Source organism: Antedon bifida, chromosome 6 (assembly GCF_963402885.1).
Source record: "Antedon bifida chromosome 6, ecAntBifi1.1, whole genome shotgun sequence".
Lineage (NCBI taxonomy): Eukaryota > Metazoa > Echinodermata > Crinoidea > Comatulida > Antedonidae > Antedon > Antedon bifida.
This window is the reverse complement of record NC_136231.1, coordinates 17971985-17996396: the sequence shown is the minus strand read 5'-3', so window position 1 is coordinate 17996396 and position 24412 is coordinate 17971985. Positions and strand designations below refer to the sequence as shown.

At 34.0% G+C, this 24412-nt stretch overlaps 1 protein-coding gene across 1 annotated transcript; it reads left to right on the top strand.

Annotated features, from left to right (window-relative positions):
• Window positions 1–1524: 1524 nt before the first annotated feature.
• LOC144844435 (chondroitin sulfate synthase 1-like) lies at window positions 1525–24182 on the top strand. The gene is made up of 2 exons (XM_078701344.1): window positions 1525–2460; window positions 19959–24182. The coding sequence occupies exons 1-2, from the start codon at window positions 1663–1665 to the stop codon at window positions 21501–21503; spliced, it is 2343 nt and encodes a 780-aa protein (XP_078557470.1). The 5' UTR covers window positions 1525–1662; the 3' UTR covers window positions 21504–24182.
• Window positions 24183–24412: the final 230 nt, after the last annotated feature.

Here is a 24412-nt window from a genome sequence, read left to right as displayed (position 1 = left end):
ACATACCTATGCCCAATATTTATGAGGTGTGACTACAAGACCTTGCATATGTAATTAGCTGTAGAACCTCATATACTTAATACACTACACTAAAACATAGTCAATTGACTATGACTAAAACAAACTATTAAAACTGCAAAACTATACAATAACTAGAATTTAATTCGTCACTTTGACGAATTATAAGTGATCATTTTTATCCTTTTACTGGAATTAATTTTTTTAGGAAGAGAACACTTTTAGACTGTCTGCATAAGCTTGGCGGTGTAAAAAAAAGGGGTATTAATTAGGTCAGATATTCCAAAGTGGAAAATACATAAATAATGTGCTTGGGTATATGTGTATTTCTGTATCATATATTGAATGAATGATCAGTGATAAGACATTTCTTTACATAAGAGAATCTGATGTTTCAACCTCGCCTTTGGTCACTGCGCATGCATCGCTTGAAGCTATATCCGTCTGGAAACGTTGCGTCAAGTTTGACATCAAGTAGGCCTATACAATTTTATTCCTCTAAAGAAACATTATTTCTTATATCCGTGATTTCTTTATAGTTATACAATAGGCCTACAGTATTTATTAATGTTAAAGCTATAATTAGGTTGGCACCAAGATTCAAAGTACAGTATCATTCTTTTCTTCATGACTTGTAACAATATTTTCTAAACAATATTAGATGAATATGATTTTTATTGTTGATTGATGATAATGCAATTAACAATATAATATGCCATTTTGTATAATTTTCAATGTTTACTGGTGAGGCTTGCTTATATTGATGGCTTAATTAATTGATTATATGATTTTTAATATCAAAGTATATGTGGACACATTGTTTAGTGGTATTTTTTATACTTTTTTTCCTCGCAAAAATGGGCTCTAATATGCATAATTATTCAGGGGCTGAAGATAAATAAAAGTTCACTTTTGCTTTTCGATTTTGTAAATTCGATTAATAAACTAACTAGTGTTTGGAACACAATATTGATTGATGATAAGTTGATTGATTGAAAATGCCATAAAATGCAGAACGGTAATAATAGTAAAGGCCTATGTCGTTATTGATAAATAAGAAGTGAGTAGAATTTTCTTTAATTACCATTCACATCGCCTGTTAGCAGGCAGCGAGTATACCCACCACAAGCATGGAGTAAACTAAAGATTACTCCATGCCACAAGTATGTTGTGACCTTACTTACCGTCGTACCCGGACGGAAAATGAATGACTATAATCTCTGAGTTGACGCAAGTTTCTATAAATGTCACCAATCCTGGTAATTTTATTTAAAGATTGAGAAACAACTATGATATAACAATAAAATTGTCATTGATAATGTCAATATCCTTCCTTCTTAGGTTATTCGTGGTAGTTAGTTGGTGGTACTAAAAACTAGGTCAAAGGTAAACTAAGTTTCTGATTTTAGCATGCAACGTAGTTATGACGTAGCCTTCTGATCATCCAATTGCATTTACCGCCCGACCACACTGTACTTTTAGCAGTCTACTCAAGTAGTCACCATTGTTGTTTGGACTACGATGGAGTGTGGAATTTATAGTAGAATTGTATTATTCACATTCAATAAACATGTGCTCCGGTGTTTGATACAAATGTGATGTTAAATTCGGTGATTTATTCAGGCTAGGAAGCAAAGTTTCAATATGGCTATGCGGAGATCCAGGTTATATTCACGGGAAGTATGGAGTATTCTTGTAAGCCTAGTCGTGAGCTTCTGTCTGACGACGTGGCTGAGAATCGGCGTAAGTGTTTCCCCAGGCAGTCCGAAGGATGTAGGCTGCAAACATTTGGATTCTAAAGAGTTTGATATAGGCTTACAGAAAAATCTTCATCAAAGGACTTCACGGGAACAACCCACTCCCAGTAGTAAATTATTATTTGTAGGTGTTATGACTGCTGAAAAATATTTATCAACAAGGTGTTTAGCTGTACATAGGACTTGGGCAAACACAATACCTGGAAAAGTTATGTGTTTTACAAGTGGTACATCAAAAGTTAATGAGAGTTTACAACAACTGCCAGTGGTAAAGTTAACAAGTGTAGATGACTCGTATCCACCACAAAAGAAGTCATTTATGATGTTAAAATATATTCATGATAATTATATAGATGAGTATGAATGGTTTATGCGAGCGGATGACGATGTTTATGTTCGTGGAGATAAAATGGAGACATTCCTTCGGTCCATCAACAGTAGTAAAACACATTTTATTGGACAAGCTGGTCTAGGTAGTAAAGATGAAGAAGGTTTATTGTATCTTAAACAAGGAGAGAATTTTTGTATGGGAGGACCAGGAATGATATTTAGCCGGGAGACTCTACGGCGTATGATTCCTCATATAAGTTATTGCTTAAAAAATTTGTGGAGTACGCATGAGGATGTCGAGGTCGGTCGATGTGTCAAGAAATTTGCTGGTGTTGATTGTACCTGGTCATTTGAGGTAAGCATGTGGCCAACGAAATATATAATAAATTATTACAGTTAACGCAACACAACAAAATGCTAATTATCTTTTTATTTCAGCAGAGTTTAATGCATAAATGAATTTGCATAAACTGATTATTGTGATTAATAATGGACTACAGTATAATATACAATATGAATCACGATCTTTATTATCAAACATAATCAATTTGTTGTTCAAGATACCGACTGAATCTTTACTCATGGTTTTCTTTGAATGTTATTTCAATTGTTATATATTCAATTTTCAAGTGTGACTCAAGTTCATAAAAATAAATTTAATCAATATAAATGAGCAAAAATTATTTACAGGTACATGTAAAAAAATTAACTATTTCGTGTCTACAGTCCCTCAATGACAAACTAGCCATCACTTAGATCCTCTCCCTCCGTCCTATGATTAAATGTTTCAATATACAGCACTTGGATCTTGACCGCCCGACCCCTCCTTCTTGATCTGCCTATGAAAACAAAGTAGAATATTATCATGGAAGATGAAGGTACTGTATTAAGTTACACAGATATTAAAGGTTGAGGCAGGAAGCAATAGGTGGTATGTATCCTGAGGTATGCAAGCAAGAATAAGCTTTCTATCCTTGTGTGAACTATGAATAATTTTTCAATTTCTAAGGGTTTTTTTTTTACTGAATTTTTACAGTTCTTTTCAGTTAAACTAACTACAAATTGTTTACGGCAAGTAGCAGATTTCTTTGTTGACTATCCCACATTTAAAACCCACTGTACATTTTGAGGTTACGCGAAGTAGCAGATTTCTTTGTTGACTAGCTCACATTTAAAACCCACTGTACATTTTAAAGTTACGCGAAGTAGCAGATTTCTTTGTTTACTACATACCCCACATTTAAAACCCACTATACACTTTTAAAGTTACACCAAGTACTGTAGCAGATTTCTTTGTTTACTACCCCACATTTAAAACCCATTGTACACTTTTAAAGTTACACCAAGTAGCAGATTTATTTGTTTACATACCACCCCACATTTGAAACCCACACATACTCTATTATCATTGTGTTATACTACTGATCCAAAAAAAAAACACTATCAGGTGTGGTTTAGAAACATATGGTACAGTTGTACCCTATTGTAGTACAACACTGGATAGCCAGAATTGGTGATTAGGTCGGAAACCAGTGTGTAGGCATGGAAATTATTTAAAAAACTGTTTGATGAATTGGAAAAAGGTCTAGGATAGAAGAACCAAACTTTTACTTGAAGTGAAGTCCATATGCCATAACCAATCTCATTCTTGGAACTGCTTTATACTTTTATTATGATGACAATACAATCGGATGTTGTATTAATAATTTTATAACTTTTGTTTCTCATTTTAAACGTATATATAGGGTAAAAAAGGGTCTTCCCATTTTAAAATAGGGTTAAAGTTGTGTCGCTAACCAGGTCCACCACCACCTTGATTTGAAATTGAAATGCTTCACTAAAGACTATAACCATATTATGAAGATTTAACACAATTGTCTTGTCAGTAAACCGTGTTGGTACAATGTCTATGAGACTATAAACATCGAATATACAGTAGTGTACTATGGCTATCAATATGTGTGTCCTTTTGGTGTTTTATTTGGACCTTAATAATGATTATAAAATGATTTAGATTCATACTTGAACATGCTTTGTATGTTAAATACCTTCCCATTGCTTCTGTGCCAATACAGCAAGACTGTTGTAATTTGCTGTACTGTACTACTACTACTACTACTACTACTACTACTACTACTATATGTCTTTGGTGCTGTGTGCTTAAAATTATTAATTATAAAATAGAATGCTTCTGAAAAATTAATTATCATAATTAATGTCATCATACTGTACAACTTGGTTTTCCTCTAAATCCTTTAGGCGGACTTACTGATAAAAATTATTATTATTGAAATTAATATATTCTAGCTACTGTTTTTTGCTTGATTGAGTACCTAAACTAATTATAAAGTGTCACAAGTCATATACAAATTTGTTGATGTATTATCCTTTAATACTGAGTCTGTACACAGTATACACTACTGTACACATCTGGATACATTTTAGTTGACCCTGGGTCACATTGTTGCTAAGCCTGCTTCAGAAATAATTAATAAGGCATGATAACAATTAATGTATGGTGTGAATTGTACAGTATTGTACAACAGTACATAATATTAATAATAATAGTAGGTGCAGCCATAGACTGTACACAATCAATTCTACAATTTTAGTTATTTTAAGAACAGGAAATATCAATCATGTGTACAGTGGAATATATTTTATTTATTATTTTCTTTTGCCAATCAACAGTAAACTCAAGATTCACCAGACTTATACTATGAGAGAGAACACAAATAAATTATTCATTATTTTGGCTGATATTATACGTATACTACAAAAAAATGTGTTTTTGATTTTTAAAGGTTCTACGACTACTACAGTACTTAACAGTTACTATACTTAAATAGGTAACTGTAAACAATTTTTAATTAAACAGTGACATAGCAGCTATAGTGTAAACCAGGCCTTAGTCTTACTCAAGATACTTTCACATGATTTTTAAAATCTATATAGGATACTGTATTGTAGCTTTCTCTATCATAGCAAATTGTAGGGTGTACATGACAAATGTATTATTCATTGCTTTGGTAGGAAAATTTAACAATAAGAACAGTGTGATAGAGGTCAGTGTAATAGATCAAAAGAAAGTGACCGGAAATGATTGGGAATCTATGATATCCTATGAAGGTATTTTCCCATTAGCAAGAAGCTTACGGTATATTGCTCTCCGGTGTCAGATACCACTGTTAATTATCTATAGAATAATAATTGCCATTGGAGGTTTAATTTAAAGTAACTCGAATATTTATTATTACTAGTCTTGCCTTGTTTTTTTAGGTTTTATAAAAACAGAATATTCTATGTGAATTAAGGAAATGTGGAAGGGCGTGAGGAAACAGTTTAAAGGTTACAGTTTAAATTTTTTTTAAGCTACTGTATGTTTAAATGCTCTTTTTTGTATCAGAATGTTAATGTACATTCTGAAGCCTATCGAAGTATCCATAAAGGGTATTGCCAAACCCATCAAATCACGAAAACCTGTACTGTACTAAATACTACACAACTCCTAAACTGCCCTTGAGGAGTGTGATTTACAACACACTTAAATTTGGTAAACTTCTACTGTACACACCAAAATACAAACAGCACACTTAGGGCGCGTTTATACAACACGCTATTACACGCATCTTCAACATGCCTACGAGAAGTGTGTTTTATAACATCGAAGAGATTCCGTGTAATGAGATTTTAATTGCAAAATAGGCTACTTGGCTGAATCCTAAAATTTTGTGTATTCCCGGTTGCTGTTGGCGTGTTGGAAGTGTCCTCAGGGTATTATTTTGACCTCTTGTTAAATAAAAGTATGAGCCGTGAAAATGTTGACCAAATCTAGTAGATAATTGTGCTTTTTTTGCATATTTTAATCGATTTAGCACTTAACATTAACGATAATCAAATGTTGGCATAATTTGGCAAAGTGTAGCATAGTTTTATCCTAATTCTAAAACATTTTTTCTAATTTCAAAATCAGATTAAAAAAATCAATAACTGAATAAACTAAATTTTAAACGAAATCATCCTTTATTAAAATCATTAATAAACTCATATTAATTCATAATGCATACGAGTATATATACAATTAGGATTATGAACTACGGTATAACACGGTATTACGATTTAATGTATAACTGCAAGGTTTTTGTGGGGTTGACCTCGGCCCGTGCAACACGCTAAAAATTAAAGAGGTGTTCAAATTTAGGGTGTTGTATAAACACAGCCTTACAGCACCCCTGAATGTATTGGGGAGTGCAGTCTATTTCGTGCCTAGCTTACCTGGATAAACCAACAATAGCCCCTTCTCCTCGAAGAGTGAGATATAACTCGAAAAGTAGAAGTTTTCATTGAATTCCCCTCTCCACAAATGGTATAGTCCATGAACTATGCCCTCAAGTGGGAGCCTGCCCACAAACCACCATCATCATTTCTTTTCGAGACATGAAAGAGTAAACATGTCTTCAAAGAGCTTGCACAGTTTTCTTGCTGTTGCAATAGAGTTTAGATACTGAGACTGCTGCTATATGAAGCTAAGTAGTTTTTCTTGGTTACAGAGATTCATTGAACTTTGAAATGTCAATAAAATGACTTTTAGCAAGCATTTTTGTGAATGTTTTCACTTAGGCCAACTGGCTGAAATGTTTGCAGTACCATAGTGGCCAGGCCTAAATCTAGCAGGACAGCTTGTCTACTGCCTAGGGTAGTGGTTTAGGCTTATTGTAGGCTGGCCTCCTGAGTTTCTTAAATTTTATTAATGCTCTCATAGGGGGCCTAGGCCTAGATCTTGCAGGGTCAGATGTTGCCCATGCATGTTGCCTAACAATAACATTGTGGCTAGACATAATTTTGTAAGGCCTAGCTGGAACTTAGTCTATATAAAAGGCCTAGGCCTACATACTGCAGGATCAAAGATCTTGTCTATGCTTCTTTCCTGACTGGTCTGGTTTTCTAGCTGAGTCATAGTTGACACTTCATTTTGGACACGGTCCGTATATTCGGATCAGCTGTTGTTTTCAGTGCAGCTACAATGCACCTCCAATCATGCCTGCACCCGCTGCGGCCTCTGCGGTCCCGGGGGTGAATGAGATTTCTCCGGTGTTACTGCAAGCCATCGTTGCAGCACGGAGAGCTCTGCCGAGGGATGAGCCCAACGCACCCTCTCACATGAGACCTCCTCCCCCAGTTTCATATATCGATATATAGGCCCACAGCAAACCTTGTTTTTACGATGGTCCGTCTATCTGGCAAGAGATGACAGTGATAGGACGATGGTCTCGCTCTCCAAGAATAAGTATGGATAACGAGACGGGCCTGGGGAGGAAGGTCTGCAGGCGTTCGCGAAACGGACGGCGGTACTGTCCTTTATTTTCTTTGGCGTTGAATTCATAAACCAAACGTTCTTCCACCAACACGGCAGTCAAACATCTAACATTTATGTACTTAGACGATTGGTTATCGTGGCCCAGTCCAGGGACCAGCTGTTAAACAGCCTATCATTTTTCCGCCTCGTAACGGAACAAGCAGGATTCCAATATGCAGCTACAATGCAACGCTGCGGCCTCTGCGGTCCCGGGGTGAATGAGTTTTCTCCGGTGTTACTGCAAGCCATCTGCAGCAGTGAGAGCTTGCCGAGGGATGAGCCCAACGCACCCTCTCACATAAGACCTCCTCCCCCAGTCTCATATATTGATATATAGGCCCACAGCAAACCTCGTTTTTTACAATGGTCTCGCTCTCCAAGAATAAGTATGGGAGAACGAGACGGGCCTGGGGAGGAAGGTCTGCAGGCGTAAATGAAGCAACATCTTGTCTTCTGCCTACACAGAATCCTCTTTATCTCGGAGCTCAAATCAATTTGGTAACGGGCCATGCGTGCCCATCCATATGAGCGAGTGGCCAAGGCAAGATATGCAGTGCTACATCTCATGCTCATGCTCCGACGGGGTATGACTGGCTACGCACATAGTCACTGTCTAGCTTCGTCGCCCTCGTTCCGTGCTACCGACTCAGGATGCGACCATTACGATTGCACCTCCCGGCAGCTTACCGTCCAAAATCAGACTCACTTCACAAAGTGGTTGTAATGAATGCGTTCATTCTCACGCATCTGGTAGCTTGCGGAAGGCTGGTTGCTTGTGGGCAGACCCATTCAGAGGTCAGAACCGGACTTCCGTTTTGAAACGGATGCGTCCGAAGTAGGTTGGGGCGGCTATGCACTGTCAGTGGAAGTCGCTTCTCCGGCATTTGATCATGCAAGGAGACATGCCCACATCAACCGTTTTGAACTGGGCAGTTGAGCGTACATTGGAAGCTCTCCTACCCCATCTGGCAAATCGCCATGTTCTCGCCAATTCCATCAATACAACTGTGGTTGCTCACATAAACAGCAAGGGGACATGTGGTCCCCAACACTGTGCTGCGACACATGGACGTTACTAATGTGGTGCACAGACCACAACGTAGAACTCAGTGGCCCAAGTTGCAGGCCGACTGAATGTGGAAGCGGACATTCTGTCCCAACCCACATCTACATCTTACGGAATGGCGTCTCCTTCCGCCGATTGCCACCCAAATTTCAACCACTTTGGGCGGCCCCACATAGATCTGTTTGCGACGTCAGGCAGCATGCATCTTCCGCACTTAGTCAAGATGAACATGCGTGGGCAGTGGATGCCTGTCCATACCGTGGGACGGTTTTGGCCTCATGCATTTCCACAAATTTCGATACTGCCGTTGGTCCTGACGCACATTCAACGCCATTAATGCCGAGTACTTCTGATAGAGCCGTTGCCCACAACAGACGTGGGTTTTTCTGCTCATCAGCCTGCTTTACGATCAGCCTCTACGTCTCGAGATTCAGGGAGACCTGCTGACGCAGGACTGAACTTTGCCGAACCCCGATCCCTCGACCTGATTGTATTGCCACTGTCGGGGATCAGCTCAGAGTCTCGGACATTCCAAATGGCCTGGCCGCCCTTCTTGTGACGAGTTCCCGACAGGAACCCTACTCGCCGTCTATAATAGCCAGCTAAAACACTATTTTAAATGGTGCAAGCGCCAATAGATTGACCTTATGAAAGAGAACTAGGTAAAGTCTGCGCCTTCCTGCATTATCTGTTTGAGTCAGATCTGCAGGTCCGCACCGTGTCCGGCTACCGGTCTGCCTTGGGTGCTGTAATTCCGACCTTTAAAGACGGCTTGAGCATATCTACATCTCCTGCAGTTTCAGGTTGCTTTGCGAGATGTTTAGAGATCGGCCTCATGTTAAGGCCCTAGTTCCTGTTGGGACGTCAGTATCATACTAGCCGTTCTGATACATCAGTCAGATGCCTTTCGACAAGGCCCATTACAATTCTCACCTTTTTGGCATTCTTATTGGAGAAACAACATATGAATGCAGAGGCGTGTTGCACACTCCTCAAATCTGGTTAGGTTTGAGTGTGGCTAGTATTGATGCTTGACAGCTCGCAGATTACTGACTGTGTTTATCATTCCCAAATCTACTTATCTTTTGGGTGATATAATACATATATATACTTGTCTCCAGTGAGGGCAGTTAAGTTACAATCCACCGCACTGCCAGAAGGAGTGTCTCAATATCACTGCCTCGGTGCCCCGCACCAGTCAGATGCAAATTCAACAACTGAAAATTGAGTTATGTGCTTTATCAGACACTCCACCACCGGTTCACATGCATCAGTTGTGTGTGATTGCATACGTGTTGTATTCTGGTGGTACCAGCAAGGTGGCATACACAGTCAGTATTCACTCTCCCACCTATCGAATATCTCCACAAACCTTGCACCAGTAGCCACAGCAGAGCTGAAAGTAATGAATACACAAAGCTCTTTTAAACTTGTCTCCCACCGCCGACTAGTATCTAGTCCGGTGCTACACTGGCTATTGTTGGTTTATCCAGGTAAGCTAGGCACGAAATAGACTACACAAACCAACAGTGGTGTTGGTAGTCTATGAGTGCCGCTTACCTGGATAAACGCCCTCCCACCGTCCCCTCAGACAAGAGGTCTTGCGAAATGATGATGGTGGTTTGTGGGCAGGCTCCCACTTGAGGGCATAGTTCATGGACTATACCATTTGTGGAGAGGGGAATTCAATGAAAACTTCTACTTTTCGAGTTATATCTCACTCTTCGAGGAGAAGGGGCCCTGAATGTATTGGGGAGTGCAATTTGTAGCACACCTACAATTTAAAAAAAACAAGGCCTGATCAGTGCCTACACTGTATGACTTTCAACTGTAGTGCTACGGTGGGTATGCTAAACTCAAATGTAGGCCTAGAGTGAAACTATACAGTTTCACCTTAAGAGAGATACAGAAGGTGTTTGTGGACGCAACATTTTAGGATATTTAAACTAGGTCTAGACATACTTGTCTATGACACTGTGTATCATTTAATTATGGTGTAGCATTCAGATATCCTGTTAAAGTATTACGCTACTTCCTGTTTCTCCATAACACAGACTGTTGAATAGTTATGATTTATAAAACAGTATTGTAGCTTTGTTCTTGGAAACCAATATTATTTTTCATACGTGATGTCATTTTATGTTCCGGTTCTGTGCATGATAAAACAAGTCCAAAAGTTGTGGGCTGTCTGATATAGGAATATATTCTGTAAGGTGTTGCTGTAGAAGTTGTGGTAAAACGGTGTATTACTGTATACACCATATCTTCATACCCTTTTGTGAAGTAAAAGAAGTTAAAAAAAAAAAATGTTTAATTATAAATACTGGGGGCCTGATTTATCAAACTTACTACTTGTTGTTAACGCCGCCATTGCTAAGACTAAGAGGAAATGGGTAAAGTAACTTGCTGCTGTTTTAAATTTTATGTATGTGCTAAAGAATATTCATAAATGCCAACCGTATTGAACCGAATTTGACAGGAATCTTCTTTTAGCCACTAGCAATATGCCAAGGATACAGTATCTGTAAGTATGTACTGTAATGGTAAAACAATAAAGTTTATAATAATCAGTAGTATTGCTATTAAATACGCAAACCTTTTGCAAACTTCGCAAACCCGGTACAAACCCCCATTTATATTTTCAAAATTCATACAAATTTAATCTTTATTTTCATAAAATTTGAGTAAAATGAGACTGATTGAACTTGACCTCTGCAATATTATTTCAAGATTTACCAAGGATATAAATAGAACAACTTGAAGAAAAGTTGAAATAGAAAGCAGAGTGCAATTATTTAGGCAGGAAAATGTTATTTATGCCTTATTTGGCAAGTTGTAAAATTCTAACAAAATTCTGTATTCAAATTATGTTGGCCTAACTGTATAAATGTGTTTCATTTTAAAGTAGCTAGGGAACAGTAGGCATGTTTTGTACAATTTTAATGACAGTAAATTCATAATTTGCTGGAGTAGCTCCAAGGCATTTACAGTACTGTAGAATACTACTGTTCTAAAACTATTTAGTATTATATATATATATATATATGATTTTTCATGTTTCAATCATATTTATCAATCATGTTTTGATTGTTCTGTTCTCATTTAAAATTAAGGTTATAATATCATACATTACTGTGTGTATTCTTCTCCAGTATAATACTACAATATAAGTAATGGGATAATCAATATACTGTATGATCTCTAATAAGACCATCTTTGCACAATTTTCGTTTGTGTTTTTAAAAAACTAGATTTTTTAAAACTAAATTAGATTCATAAATTACAATTTGCATACAACATGTTAAAGATTACAGTATTCAATTTTAATCTTGAATTATAAAACCAAAATATTTGATCATGATCAGCATTGTTCCTTCCACCCAATTTAATTTTTGATACCTTAAAGGCAAATCATTCGAATTCCATTCTTTATATTTTAAATTATACAGTATTATGTTTCATATCTATATTCCCAATGCATTCTTCTTTGAATCTTATAACAGCAAAATGCTATTACTTACAGTAGAATAGACTATTGGCTTTTTTGTACTGTGGTATTTAAATTTATATTGTAGTACAGTTTCTGTTGGAAGAACATATGGACTAAAACAAATAAAAAGATAATTTGAAAAATTTACTACACAGGCTCACATGAGACACACCCAGTCCACAACAGGAATAAATGGTACAACCTAGTAGAATACGCTATGTCTAAAAATGACTTAACGATATTTAAATTGTTTCCATTTGGTCAGATTTGACCAAAGGCAAGTTCAAAGTCAATAAACATCTTAAAGTCTAAAAAACAAAAAACTGGTACTGTATTGTATATTTGATTAAATTAAAAGGAGAATAAGTTTATTTTAGATAGACATTTTTCTTTATTGTTGATATTCATTCAATATATAAATTGTTCTTACTTGAAGTCCAGTTAAAAAACTTAATTTACAATACAGAAGCAATTTAAATTAAAATTATTCATTTTATGAACTGTAGAATATTTTTATGCTACGACAAGACGTTACAATCTGTTGGATAAAGTTTGTCATTTGCAATTTAATAGGTCATCTACATTTCTAATAAGACTGTTGTAGACATATAGTACAAATAATATCAAGGTTGTTTTCGTGTCTCGCCTCGTTCACTCCCCTGATACCACTTTTAATACTCTTAAATAATTTGTCATAAACATAATTTGTATTCAGTGTCTTAATGAAACTATTGATTTTGAATTATATTTCAAAATATTGCATTAATATATTTTTGTAGTTTTTAACCTAAAAGTGTACATCACAAAATAGCTGTCCAGTATAAATATGAATAAAAGCTAGAGTGTATTATCCATTTGAAACAAACAATCATTGTTTCATCATCTATTCTATAATATCCATTGAATAGGGTTCTTAAAGTAAGGTTCTATATATTTCTACTGTGGAGATATGTCCCCTGTTGTTCATCCTCCATTTCACAAGAAAGTGTCCCCTGAATAGGGGTTGTCATAGTGTTAAAACATATATTTTCCCTCATATGGTTGTGGACAATTCCCTAATTGTTAAATTAACTTACTTACCACCATGGACTAAAACTAAGCACATTGACTAAAAGGTCAATTGTGGATCCGATTGTAAACTCTAGGAGTTCATGACCATCATCATGCGCTTTAAGTTAAAATTGGTTAAAACCATGGTGAAGCTAACTGCGTGAAATCAATTGTCAAATTCACTGATAAACCTTGATTACTGGATAAATTTACCAGTCCAGTGCGAACAAGGCTAAACCTTATTACTTTTGTTAAATTTAACATTTTTCAAGTCCAGTGCGAACAAGGCTAAACCCTTATTACTTTTGTTAAATTTACCATTTTTCAAGTCTAATGCAAACAAGGCTATTAACCTTCATTACTTTTGTTAAGTTTACCAGTTTTCAAGTCTAGTGTGAACAAGGCTAAACGTTCATACTTTTGTTAAATTTAACTTTTTTCAAGTCCAGTGTGAACAAGGCTAAACCTTCATAACTTTTGTTAAATTTACCATTTTCAAGTCCAGTGTGAACAAGGCTAAACCTTCATTGCTTTTGTTAAATTTAACATTTTTCAAGTCAAGTGCGAACAAGGCTAAACCTTCATTACTTTTGTTAAAAAATTACCATTTTTCAAGTCTAATGCGAACAAGGCTCACATGTTCTAATTTGTTGTTAATTTCTGTCATTAAAAGTGTGTTCAAAAATGGACTATTGTCATAAATTTACTTTTGTATTTATAGTATTTTAGACCCGTTTTAATATAATAAAGAAAGTCCAATTCAATTAGCTATTTTAAATGTGTAGACTTTTAAAAGCTTACTCTGAGTATTGTACTGGAACGAACTTTTGAAACGTTTAAGATGAATACAAGATTTTGATCAGTTTGCTTTTGTCTAGGTTGTGGGAAGGCAGCCTTGTGTATCATTCCATGGGTACAAATCTATTATATAAATTTAATGGAAGCTTTAGTCTGCTACTGTCAATCAACCGTGCATTGCATTACTTTTGATCAAGTACACAACATTTTCTTTATCTATTTAGGTGAAGTATTGTAACCAACTGATCAAGAGATGGTTATAGTGTGATTTTACTTTGTCCTTAATCTTATTATCTACTGTAAAGCTTGGGGTTAGCAATAGGTGACCCACAGGCTAAATACTTACCATGTTTGACCTAAAATTACTGGGTTAATAATGTTTACATTGCATTAAGAACTTATTATATGCACTATTTAAGATGAATTTTCATTTCATAACAAACTGATGGAACCAGTTTTATATAGTAACAATTTTTGATAAAAATAACTCCCACAACTGGTTTCGAAAGATGGATTTTTCAAATTGGATACTGTGATAATTTTGTTTTTGGATCAGAAACAACTGTATCTAAATGACATTGATTGCCAGCTGCCAGTTATCGTATTTTCAATGTCATGTCAATTGTTCGTCTTCCTGTTACTTTTTTTCATATGAATGTGTTTGGGAAAATCATTTCTGAACTTGAACTTGAACTTGCTAAAATGTTCCAACAGCCTACATTGAGGAAATCGCCCAACTTTAATGCCTGTCAGAGTTCAGTGCGCCCAATCATGACATTTAGATGTTCAAACAGTACTGTACATGCATATTGTTGTGTTGATTGTGGAGAGAGGAAAATCGCTTTATTACTGTTGAAATATTGGTTGAGTAGAAAAGGGAGGTTCTTGTCCATCCCTGACATATGCAATCTGTACTGTTCTTATTTGCCAAATAGGGTTCCATAGTTTTTTTTGAATGATTATTCATCCATGTTTGATTGTTTGAGTGTCACATTTACTTGCATTTGTCAGTATTATATACGGCCATACGGCTAATGTCTAGACCAAACTCTGATGATTAACTGTTGCGGCCTGGTCCTGGTTTTCATACTGTAAGCTATTGGATTAGCTCTTAGGATTTTACAGATTAAAACCCATTAACCAAACCATCTTCAGATAGTTTGACCGAAGCTAAAGTGATTCAAGTGACAATTTGACCGAAGCTGAGTGAAGTGGGTGACAATTTCAAACTTGCTATGACTTGGCACTCTACCACATAGCTTTGCAAGTTAGGATGTCAAGTCCTGATAAGAAATTGGTTAATAGATAATTTGCATCCCTTTGAATTACTGTAGACATCATAGATTGATTAATAAAAACTTTACATTATTAAGTACAGTAGACTCAATACTATACATCATCATACCACTTCCTAAAGCTCTGTCTACACTATCAAACTTTATGTGATGTGCCCATATATGGAAACGATGACATCACATCACTACCATATTTGGGCACATCACACTTTTGTTTTCAAACTAGTTTGATAGTGTAGACAGAGCTTAACAAATTTATTTCAAACCCTATGAACCCCTGGTTACAGACTTGCATCATTATACTAAATTTTTTATTTTCTATTCATTATACCATTTATTAATTGTCATGAGTTATTTCCTTTATGTAGAAAGTGAACTTTTACATTGTGAATACATTTAATAGCTTCCTATTGTTTTTTAATGCTGAGGTTTTTCTTTAGCTTGACTAAACTGTAATGCAACTCTGATATTAGAAAAGATGTGTAAACTATAGCTTATAACTTTTATAAACTTTCGAAACTAGTTGAAAATTAATGAAAACAACATTTTATGATAATGCCTTCTTCCAACGAAGGAGCTTTACAGAAAAAAATAGCTGAAATTGGTTTTATAAAAGAATTTCTCTTATATCGCAAATTATTTGACATGCTTTTAAACCCTAAACACATGGTCAGTACTGTACTATGACTCATAAGAGGCTAGACGTCCAACATACGAAATGTATCAAAATATACAGAAATACATCAACTCTCTTTAATCTTGATTGGCATAAATTAGTGTACAGTTATGAACAAATTTCCAAATCGAAACATGTTTCTACTGTCCATAGATATTGACATGATTTTGCACACAGTTCATAATGGGAACTGTGCCTTTGAGCAGTATTGTGGTGTGGTAATAAAAATACTGTGTAAATCTGCCTTAGTTCTGTTTACCTATTGGCATTTTTAGGCCCTGACTGTTTAGTATACCCATTGGTATCTTCATTACAAAATCTGCCTAGCCCCCATTTATTTACCAATTGGCATCTTTACATTGTTAAAAAAACATTGAAAGAATTTTATTTTACATTTATAAACATAAACTGTTTTAGTAGCAAAATTAAAGCCTGTGTCTACTTTGTGTTTAGCTTTAGTACATAAATTGACAATAGCCCTCTCATCAAACACAGAAAATTAATATACCGTAAAGTAATATGAAAAGAAGAAATCATGGTTAACAAACCAACATTCTGTGGGGGTGTTAATAGCACAATCACGAGTGGATGTTATTGTTAATGTAATAGTTGAACAATAAATTAGCATAGTAATGAATTATAAACTCACAGTATATTTCACACCTACGTATTATAGGTATATACATAATGACCTTTATTGGAAAGTAATATTAGAATCGCATTATGTCAAAACATGACCTATCTAAAATGTTCACTCTAAGGGATCTGCTCTGATACATAATTTTATATGACCACATTTAGAGTGTAACTTGTAGCCTGTTAATGTGTGTGTTCAATTAGGTAAAAAACAAAGGCTATTTGCTTGACGTTTTTAAGCAAGACAATCTGCAGGCCTCCTGAAGTCAGCAGGTTACAAAATCACTCTGCTTCATAACTTTCTCACCATTGAATTGAAATAATTACCCTACTTGACTTCTTCTAGCCTTAATGTTTTGCTAGGTCGTGAATAGTTCATAACAATATTTTTAATGTTCAGTAACTATGTACACTCACTGTACTGTACTATCCAATATATTTAGTGTTTCGCTATACCTGGATAAACCAAGGAATGGACAGTAGGAGTGTTGCAGGTTTTAGTACTCGTATAATACAAGCACCACTGTACTATGTTTTATATATTACTATTCTACTTTTACGACTTAAATCTATTCATAATTTAATCAGATCCTGGCTAGGAAAACATTAATTTTTAATGCTATTCTCAATAGTAACAGACTGTTGTATTTATTGGTGATCGGAGAAAGTGGCTTGACAATATTTCCATAGTTCTTGCCTAATAAATAAAAAATATATTGGTATTGAGATGGTAGGCTGTTTGTCAAGGCCATTGTCCTTCTGTGTACTTTTAATTACTTAAATTTAAGTATTTTACCTTCCACCAAGGGAAAAATTAAGATTCAGTATTTTCTTGTATTGATTCAGACTGACCTAAGCACTAAAATATAGGTATATATTATCCAATATGACTGTTTAAAGTATAGGCTGTTCATGTTATATTACACATTTTACTATTCAATATTACTCTTAACGCTTTTTTAAAAACTACTGTATATAGTATGACTAAAATGTGTCTTAAATACAAATGGGATTTTGAACGTAATTGAGATATTGAACTTTGCGGCATTAACCAGAAGTCATAACTTATTACTCATCATATTCCTAGTTTAACCAAATGCAACAGTGTATTCATAATAGTTTATATTTCAAATTAATATAATTTGCTTACTATTCTTTAAGGTTCACTTTATTCACCTTTATTTAATTAGATTATGGTTTAATACTCAAATATGAATGGTTTTTTTTCTGCTGTATGACAAATTACCGATTAAGATGTATATAATTATCCATGCAATCAGCCTTACTGTGTATGTGTGAAGTCAATTAACTATTAATGTGATGTTGGAATATAGCGAACCAAGTCTACTTAACTCTTTCCACAGTCACTGTTGGAAAGCTTTGGTTAGCACCGATTGAAAGTTACTCCAGACGACAACAGCTGGCGTTCCTGGCCGCGTCACAACCTTTGTATGCGTTCTACAGGGGTTCTGTCGCTGTGGTTGGTGGAATTTTACTTTCGGCAGCGTAATAAAAATGCATTGCAATCTGAGAATGAAAAAGAATCAATTATTGCCAAATTTAATGTTAAATGCTTGAGGCATATTCTTTTTACAATGAGATTTATTGAGATATTATTTTCTAGATAATAATCATCACTACTGAAAGCTGCAAGAGATTCTCATACCTCGGGGCAATGTTTATTATTTTATAAGGGTTTCAAACTCGCTGTAAATTTATCCTAATAAAATTTGAAGTACTGTACATACTTTAACCAGTTAAAAGGTCTAAGTACTTTCTAGTGATGGTGATTGAAATCTTTATTTAAAAAAACCCAAAGTACTTTGTTTCCCTTAAAAAGAGTACTAAACAAGTTACAGTAAATAGATAGTAATACTTTATTCCAAGGCCACATTGGTGGTAATAAAAATAATTATTATGTTAAAAATCCTCATAATAAATGTGTAACATTAACTATGATAAACTTGAACCATATTACATTGACATACAATGGTAAGGACCCCACTTTATTTTTTCATTTTTAATACTGGTTCCCAGGTACAGTAGATGCATTTGTAGTTCAGATATGTTTCAGTGGTAATCTTATCTGGCCCTAGGGCTGGCGTATCTGCATGCATGTGCAAAGTTTTACTTACTATGCAATTGTTTGCCAAACTAATTCTATATAGCGATACCAGAGTGGCTACTGCAATTATATTGTGTCCACTCCACCCCACCCCCGTGGAAGCAGATAGGCCTACAAAAAAGTAAAACTGATTGAGCCAAATAAACTAATAAAGATGTGCTGTAACTATGGACTGAATTTGCATTATGTAATGTGCTTATATTGTCACAAATGATCAAGTGTATAATGTGTTTATAGTACAGCTTTCAGTGTATTATCCAATTCTAAGAGTATCCCTCCAATATCCTGTTGTTGTATTCTTTCCATAAAGCTTTAGTATTATTCCTTGGGGTTTAGCATATTTTGTGTTAATGTCAAATTTTCATACAATTGCTTCGGTTGAGTAAGCAAACAGAATATATAATGATTATAGTAAATTATTGTAGAAAAATATTATATATTTTTAATTTAATAAGTTTTTAACTATGAAAATAATAATTTATACAAAGAAATATTTATGGATAATTAGCCAAGTAGACTAACAACATGTTTTGCCCAACTGTGACATAATTGAAACTTGTAAACATTGTTTGTGAAGTACGATAAATAAATGAAATGAAATAATTGAACCAAATATATTTGAGAATTCTTGTGAACAAAAGTTACTGGGCAAGATTTTCTCAAAGCCAACAACCTCCGGATCTATAGCTTAGCATTTGCACTTCATGTGATGACTAGGGTTGATTTGAGTGCATATAAGTAGCATGGTTGTGTTTTTAAAAATGCCCTTATTTCAAGTGTTCTACTTAACATTGTATTTTTATAGTATCAATTGTTTTTTATGTTTATTTGTTAATTTGCTATTATACTTGCTACTATTTTAAATTATTTTTGGAATACAATAAAATCCTCTAGTATTACCAACTTTTTCTATGCAATCTTATTCTTCTATATTGGATATTTAAACCTGAATAGTCTATATCGTGCCAAGCTTACCTGGATAAACCGACAATAGCCTCTCTCTCTCTCTCTGAAGAGAGGAATACATTTCTGATGTTCTCAATTAATTTATTGTCCAGAAATTAATAGAAATTATACTCAATCTATATTATAAAAACGTGTAATAATAAATATAAATTATATATGACAATGGGACAGTCAACTACCGGACTTGACGTACTGCCATCATACAATATTATTAAAAAATGAACAAAAATATGATATACTGTGTAATAATAGACAATTGTTTATTTGTTTACCAGTTTCTCATTATTCCAATAAATAGGAAATTGTTGATAAAAATTACTATATTATAAGCATTCATTTAATTCATGTATTTATTCCTAACATAAACTAACATTCTTTTGAATTTGCTTTTGTAGATGCAGTCATTATTCTACAATAATTACAGCCAATCAGACACGGCATACACAGGAAATTTAAGAACTGCCGACGTTCACAAAGCCATCACGTTACATCCCATCAAACGGACACCATATATGTACCGTCTACATACTTATCTAATGTCAATTAAAGCAATGGATTATCAACTTAAAAAGTTCCACCTACACCGAGAAATGCTTAGTATGAAAAACATACTTAATGAAAAAATTGATCGTAGTGGAAGAAAATTTGATTCAATTACCGCTAAACTTGGTTTAAAACCAGGTTTGGTGAAGTACTTACCTGAAAAACATGAAGATGTTTTAGCATGGCAATTTATGTCAAAATTTACATTCAGTGAAAAAACTGACTTACCAAGAAAAAGAAATAGCAAGCCATTAGTTTCTGCTATGGAGGATATTATTCTACAAGTTATGCTGCTTACAAATGCGAACTCTATGAAAGTAGGAAGAGTCGTTGATTTTAAAGAAATTTTGTATGGATATACAAGAGTAGTTCCGCACTTTGGCGTTGACTACATTCTCGATTTATTACTTATATATAATAAACATAAAGGAAAGACACGCAAGCTTCCAGTGCGTCGGCACCTTTATGTCCAACAGCCGTTCGGTGAAATTCAATTCATCGACAACGAAGAGCTTAGGAAAAAATTTATCAAAGAGTCGGAGAGTGTATCTCAAAACTCTATATTGTCGCCAGTAAAAAGTTTATATTATTTAAACCAAAGAAGGCAAGTAAAAGAGGCAATACACTTTATAATGCCTCTGTCTGGTAGATACGATACCTTCCAGCGATTCATGTCAAATTTTGAACAAACGTGCCTTATACTAAAAGAGAACGTTAAACTTTTAGTTGTTTTATTCAAAGCGCCAGAGAATGATCCGTCAGCGGAAATAGAACAGCTGGTCGCTAGTTATCAAGTACGCTATCCATGGACGGAGTTGCGAGTTCTACGTGCAATTGGCGATTTCTCGAGGGGATTAGCGTTACAACTTGGTGCTTCGCAGTACTTAAGCAATGCATTGATGTTTTTTGTAGACGTCGATATGTATTTATCTGAAGGCTTCCTAGATAGATGTAGGGAAAATACAAAGCGTGGTAAACAAGTTTATTTTCCTGAAGTTTTTAGCCAGTATAATCCAAATGTAGTTTATGGACAGAATATGCGACCAAACAGCCCGCTTGTTATTGGGAAAGATTTGGGATTTTTTCGCCATTATGGTTATGGCCTGGTTTGTCTATACAATGAAGACCTGAATACAGTAGGAGGGATGGATGCATCAATCATTGGTTGGGGTCTGGAAGACGTTGACCTTTTTCAAAAATTTGTTTCTAGCAATTTAACTATATTCCGTGCACCTGATCCTGGACTTGTGCATATTTACCACAATGTAGTATGCGATGAAAACATTGATCAACGTCAGTATCATATGTGCTTAGGGTCAAAAGCTGGGACATACGCTAGTAACGCACAACTTGTGAAAATGCTAGATAAATATAAAAAAGAACCAAATGCAGCCTGAAGATTCCAAAAGTATTGCTAGTATGAATTCTCACGCTCGTTTGTTATTATTTGTTGATTTATTTAAATTGTGTGTCATCGTCCTTGATCAGTATGCTTGTTAAATGTATTGTCATATGAACATCTCTTTGTGATAGCTTCCGCAACTACTCCAAAATTTTTATTATCTGTTGCATTGGTGTCCGATGTATTGTCATGTTAAATAGAGACAAAAAAGAAATCTTCTATGATCAGAAATATAACAATGTTAATCAAATGTTTGTAGAATGATTTTGGAAAGAACCCAGTTTAAAGCGTGACGCAACTTGCTGTCACAAACAATTGAAGTATTACTGCTCAGCAGAGTATCTTTCGAGTGTCAAAGTTATCTGAACTCTTTTTTATACATTTATTATATATTTTTTATGTCATTTGTTAAATCATATTTCCTATACATATTTTTGTATATTATTTCAATGCAATTGTAAATGTCTGCTTTTAGGAACTTAAGAGTGCTTTGAAGTTATCGAATTAACGCCACCATTTTCATCACAACTCATTTTCTCAATTTAATGACCATTATTCAATTTTTTGTTGGTGCTAGAATATTAATTTTATTCTCTACAGTATGAAATGTGCAAAGAATATGTTTTTTTTTAATTTTTAATGAAAAAAGATAGTGATTCCATAGTTTAATTGGACATATATTTATTGTTATATAAGCTGTATGTCTATTTTAATAGTTATTTATGTATACATTTTAAAATTGTGTTTCTTGTTTTGATTACTACATTTTAAACACTTTTTAAGTAGTAAAATAGATGTAATGTTGTAGTGTATTATTAGCAATAATATGTATAAATCATATTCTTAAAATGAATTTAGAAAGTGGTTATGAGTAAATATGACGGAAATATCATGTTTGTTTTAATAATAGTTATGTGTAATGTCATGGGTAAGCTGGGAATGGTCAATCCCAACTTTCTTGCCCCATCACAATTTTCACCTAGATTCACACCAAGATTTGAGACAAAATTCTGAGAAAATATTAGATATACTTTCTATTTTGTTCAACCATGTTCATTAACTGTCTTAAAATGTAGTAAATTGTAACAGAAATTTATTTATTTTGAAAGTAAATTTGTTAGATAAGACATGTAATATTTTTATCATCTAGGTATACAGTAACTGAATAATATTTTTTATAGATTTTAAAATAATATACAGGTGAAAGGAAATTACAAATACATTATTATTTGTAATGTATGAACCTTGACCTTGAATGTGCTACATTTAATCATTATGTCTTCCGAGTATAATTTGTTTTATTGTCCAATGAAACATTACGTTCATGTCTAAAAAAAGAGATAATAGATGTGTCCATATTCACGACAACCAAGCATGGTATTTTTGCCAAAAAGAATTTTAATTGTTTTAGAATAATTCAATTTATTTTAATTGTTTGTAACAAATTTTAAACCATTAGTTGTTTATACCTCCATGGTTGTGTAATGTCAAAGCGATATAAAATTATACCCACAGTATGTTATTTTTTTTGTGTCAACTTTGACCTTTAAACCCTAGGATGAATAATAATATTTATTTAAAAGTCTGGTTACCATATGGGATATGCCTTTGAACTTGACAAAAGGTCAACCCATATGAAGGATCTATATTGGCTATGACATGAAGATAAACCTCTTTTTATCTTGTTGAATCTATTGTTTTTAAATTCATGTCCTGTTTGATTTTTTTGGATCGATGGTGTATGTAGGTTACTTGATATGATTACTACATTTCCTTTCAAGTGACATTTACAGTATGTACATACAGTACAGTACTTCCTTTGTTGTTACTAAACCTCAAAATATTACAAAGTATTATTTTATTTAAATGAAATTCAATTTTCAATTATTGTGCATGCTAATTATCAGGATACCATAACAATAAATTATCAATGAAAAGAATTATACATTATTAATTAATAAAATGATAATCCTTCAGTTTAATTGTCAATAATCCTGATATTATCTTGGATAATTATTAACATAAATCATAATGTTTAAAAATTGAAATTATAAATCTTAATTCTTCTCGTATAATTCTTCTCGTATATTTATATTAACTTTAAATTCTACAAAGTTACTCTCATTGTTTGCGTTTGTTATTAATTTATTAATATATGTAGTTTTTTTAGCAGCAGTCGGGACCAAGGTGGTTTTAAGAATAAATGATATAGTACTATAGGTAACAAATAATGTACTAGAAGTTCAGGATTGTTGTGTTTATCTACAAGATAGGACACCAAATTAGCTATTATACTGGTAGTGGTATATTGTGTATATTAGGCAGGAAATAAACCAAATGGCCTTTTTTCACTGCCATGGTATTTATTACAGCATATTATACATACTTAACAAATTTTTAAAAAATACAGTAAATCAGAAGTGTAAACTTAAGGGTTAGGAGGGTACATATATAAATATTAAAGAATATGGTGACATATTATATATATAAAAGGGATAAAGTGATATTTGTATTAATAAACAAATATGTATAATAGCAGCCTCAGTTTATTTTTTTCATGAGGTAATTTGTTAATAATAGGTGATTTGTATACATTTATTTTTTTCTCTCTTTATACATTGTGTAATTTTGATGGTGTATAATAAATGTTTCATAAAATTTTCATTAAGAATGATTTTGTCTTTATGAATGATGTATTTGTATAAATATTGCGGACCATTGTGGTCTTGGATTGAGTTGACATTAGGATTAGGATCCGTCCCTACATCTACAGCTATAAGAAGTGTTCTTGTTGTCTCCTTTTTAAGGGCTCTCAAGTACTACTGAATGTCTAATTGCTACGGAAATTTGGTCCAATTATAAGCATACAGAAACGGAGATAAATATAGAAATACATATAAAATA